Source organism: Fulmarus glacialis, unplaced genomic scaffold (assembly GCF_000690835.1).
Source record: "Fulmarus glacialis isolate BGI_N327 unplaced genomic scaffold, ASM69083v1 scaffold16674, whole genome shotgun sequence".
In the NCBI taxonomy this organism is placed as follows: Eukaryota; Metazoa; Chordata; class Aves; order Procellariiformes; family Procellariidae; genus Fulmarus; species Fulmarus glacialis.
Genome location: NW_009208844.1, coordinates 2,179 through 5,979, shown reverse-complemented (window position 1 = coordinate 5,979; position 3,801 = coordinate 2,179). Strand labels below are relative to the sequence as shown.

At 52.6% G+C, this 3,801-nt stretch overlaps 1 protein-coding gene across 1 annotated transcript in view; it reads left to right on the top strand.

Moving 5' to 3' along the window:
* LOC104075971 (rho GTPase-activating protein 26-like) overlaps window positions 1-3,801 on the top strand; it is a gene marked incomplete at both ends in the record, with an annotated part of 7,997 nt that overhangs the window by 2,434 nt on the left and 1,762 nt on the right. Inside the window, 2 exons of the mRNA XM_009576655.1 lie at window positions 602-703; window positions 3,571-3,681. Of these exons, the coding sequence (XP_009574950.1) occupies window positions 602-703; window positions 3,571-3,681 (213 nt within the window). The remainder of the gene's footprint in view (window positions 1-601; window positions 704-3,570; window positions 3,682-3,801) is intronic.

The window sequence follows — 3,801 nt, the reverse complement described above, 5'->3', positions numbered from 1 at the left end:
TCACGCAGCTAAAAAAAAAAAAAAGACAAAAAGGGGTGCTTCAGAAAGGGGCTGGTTATTAGCAGCTGTCAGTGGTGGATTTCATACTGGCATGTTGGGGTGGTAAGACTGGGATGAGAGGTGCAAAAGGAAAGTTAAGGTTGACATCCTTCTTTAATGCTCCTGCCACAAACAGCCAAATTTCTGTGTCATTATCCTGAGTGACGCATAGGATAAGCCATTGTGAGGGGTGGCAGGATGGGATGTGAAATTGTGATGATGTGCTGGTTCGCAAGCACTTTCCTCGTTGTGTTGTCTTTGGGCCAGCCCTGGACCTGGGTGTTTTGCCGAGACTTGGGCTCTGGGAATAGAGGAGGGGCTCCCCCGAGTCTTGGATTTTGGCAGCGCAAGCAGCTTTCCTGTAGCTGCCTGTCACAGGTAAAAGCAGCTTTGCTCACTTCCAGCTGATGCCCTTTGGCCTTGGTCCCGACTTGTGCTGTGCAGAAGGGGGTTACCTCCCGCCCGGGACTGACCCTGCGTGATGCCGTAGGGATGCCGTGGATCCTCACGGCTGCCCCGGTGCCATTGTGTTCAGCATCACACTTCTTGTTCTCTTTTGTAGGATGCCAAAAAGAAATACGACAAGGAGACGGAGAAGTATTGTGGTGTCCTAGAAAAGCACTTAAACTTGTCTTCTAAGAAAAAAGAATCCCAGCTTCAGGAGGTGAGAGCAACCTCTGGTTTCCCATATCTAGCAATAACTGTGGTGAGCTTTTTGAAAGCTTTACGCAGCTTATAGCATTGGTTTTCCTGGCTGTAAAATCGGAGAGATCCCAAAATGGATAGCAATCAAAAACGAGAGAGAGTTTATAATTAAAGAGTGCAACAGAAAGGAACTGGTTCTGCTGCAGGCTTCCCTTGTGCCAGCACAAATCATGGATGTCTAGTTCCCTTCTCTGAAAGTGGCTCCACTGGCTTTGGGCTTCATGGGAGGAGCGATCAGGCTTAGTGCTTTTAAACTGCTTTAGGAGCCTATTACTGACTCGGGACGTAGTTAGCTGCTGTGCCAAATGCTCTTACTGGATGAGTACGATGAGTTTTCAATCACTTCTTCCAAGTTTGGAATTCCCTGCACTGGCCCAGAGCTGGGCTGGTCCCTGCTGGATGCATTTCCTTGCTTTTGGGCATGATGCTGGTGTGTCGCTGAGCTGTTTCTGGGGGAAGTGGTGGGCGCAGGTGGTGGCTCCTGCACTGGGATAGCTCAGGCGGTGTTACGGTGCCCAGCAAAGTTGGGGACTCAAGAGAGCAGATACATCTGTGGTACAAATAATCATCTTCCACCAAATCAGGGTTGAAGAGGGGTAAGAATCAGGATTGACATGCCTATGAAGCAGCTTTGTCCTTGGATAGGTGTTCTGGATTTGTAGATAACTTACCATGTGGAAGCACCCATATGTCCCAGAAGATGGAGAGTCCCATTCTCATGGCTTTTAAATAACCCTTTAAACCTCTGTTTTTGTTCATGTTTGAAATACTATTGTGAGACACAGGTGTGAAAGGATTTCTTTCTGGGGAGGGAAGGAGCCACTTGTGGCTGTCAGGTTACAGCAGTGACTTTTAGAGGTGTGATCCCATGCCCTGGCCAGAGTATGGCCCTGTGGGGCTGCCCCGGAGCCCAGAGCAGCAGGGAGGTGGGATGCTGTGTGAGATGCAGGTGGTGGCTGCATGCAGGATGCGGTGCGGGATGCAGGCAGCGGCTGTGTGTGCAATGCTGTGCGGGATGCGGCTGCTGGTGCATGTTGAGCAGCGCTGGCTGCTGGTGCCATCTGCTGGCATTTTCCACCCCAAACTTTGACTTTGGCTTTTGCTGCGAAGGCAGGAGGAGGCTGGAGCCAGCCGGAGCCAGCTCCCAAGTTCAGGTGTTGGGGATTTTTCCCCTGGGGCTCTAGGAAGCATACACTGGTTTTGGTGGCTCAAGCCCCACCGAGGAGGGGGTGCCTTTGAAAGAGCAGTCCAGCATGTAGGTTGTGAAACGTGGATGTGGCATCCAGCGGCACGTGGGAGTGCTCGCCCTGTTCGGCACCTCCCTTGGGGCTGCCCGCCGTGGTCCCTGCCTGCCAAGGGGCTTTCCGGGCAGGGGGCTGCAGCCACAGCAGAAGTGCGTGGGATGGTAGCGTTTTAGGAAAGTTAACACCACCCGTTTATGAGGAGTCTGAAGCTTCACTAGATGCCCTGATGTCCTAAGAGAAGAGCATTTGTGTTTGGGAGATTTGGTGTTTTATATTGCCTAACCTCCTCTTGCTGTCTACATCTGGATGGTGATAGCGGCCACATGTGCAACTGCTGCGGCGAGGCGGGGAGAGGAGGAAACCATGGGAATTCTCTGCTGCTTTGGCTGTTGACCAATTAAATAACACAGAGACTCTAATCTGCCATTTAACTCCTGGCAAACTTATTTGATTGCATCATATTTTCTGCTTTTCAGAACTCAGTTTGCTGAATACCTCAGCCTGCGCACTGTGGGCACACAGCACAAATGCTGGTGGCAGCTCATGGGGAAAATGGGCCATTTCACAGCTGTGTCGCAGACAAAATCAGGAGTAAGCTGCTGTCCAAATGCAAGCGGCTATTTGCCAGCTGGGTTTTGCAGAGTGCAGGAGCGGCCGTATTTTGAGCCCTGACGGGATGTATGGTACAGCGTATGCTCCTCCCTGGAGGTCTGGCTCTGCCCCAGGCACAGCGAGGGTCACACTAGCGAGCGCACCCAGTTGTCCTCAGCTGGGACAGAGGAATTTGCCTCCTGTTGAGCAATGACTCGGTGACGGTTTGTGCTGGGAGTGAGGCTCTTCGACCAGCTGAGTTTACTGGCGCTGAGGTCAGAGGGATGGTGGGTCACCCAGACCGACCTCCCCGTGGGCACCACTGGCATCGGTGACCCCCAGGTTGCTCTACGCAAAGCGCCACTTGCAAACATAGCAGCAATGTGTGCCGGGGACGGCAGCCCGGGGATACCTATGTCCCTCACCCCGCTTTCAGTGCAGCAGCTCTGCTCCGCGTGCGTGGCAAGGTTATTTTTACACACTGGGATTGGGGCATATCCCTATTTTTGCTCACTTGGGCTTTACCTGCAAAGCAGAGGGGATTTGCTGTCTGCTGATCCACCGAAGTGACACGCTCGCTGGAGAGGGTGGTGGGGCGCGTGTACTGCCCGGTTTGGCCCTGGGACGCTCTGTGCAATCTCCCGTTGTGGTGCTTTCCAGACAGCGGAGAATTGCCTTTTATTGTCAAGTATGCAGCAACTTCTCATTTTTCTTGCTTCTAATGCATGCTTTTCGACACAGCTGTCAGGGAGGTGAGAACATGAGTCATCAAAAACATTTTTTTTTCAGCTGAAGAAAGAGCCTGTTCATGTGAATCAGGTTTATATTTAATTGCTGTGCCATCTGTCCAGTCCTGGACTGGGGTCTGACGCTGAATTTGTTCTGCACGGACACATTCTCATTAGACCCAGATGTTCTCTAGTCGCAAGGCCAAGCGCTCCCGGTCAGTAGTGACTTTGTATTTCCTCTTCAATCTCCCTGGCGCTTGCAGGCAGACAGCCAGGTGGACCTGGTTCGGCAGCATTTCTACGAAGTCTCCCTGGAGTATGTCTTCAAGGTGCAAGAGGTCCAGGAGAGGAAGATGTTTGAGTTCGTGGAACCTGTAAGTGAGCGCTCAAGCCGCCTCAGCCTGCAAAAAATGGGGGGGCAGAGGCTTGCGGGGAGTGGGGCGGCGGCGCGGGGCATCCCTGCAGTGGGATGGCTGGGGGGCTCCAGCCTCACC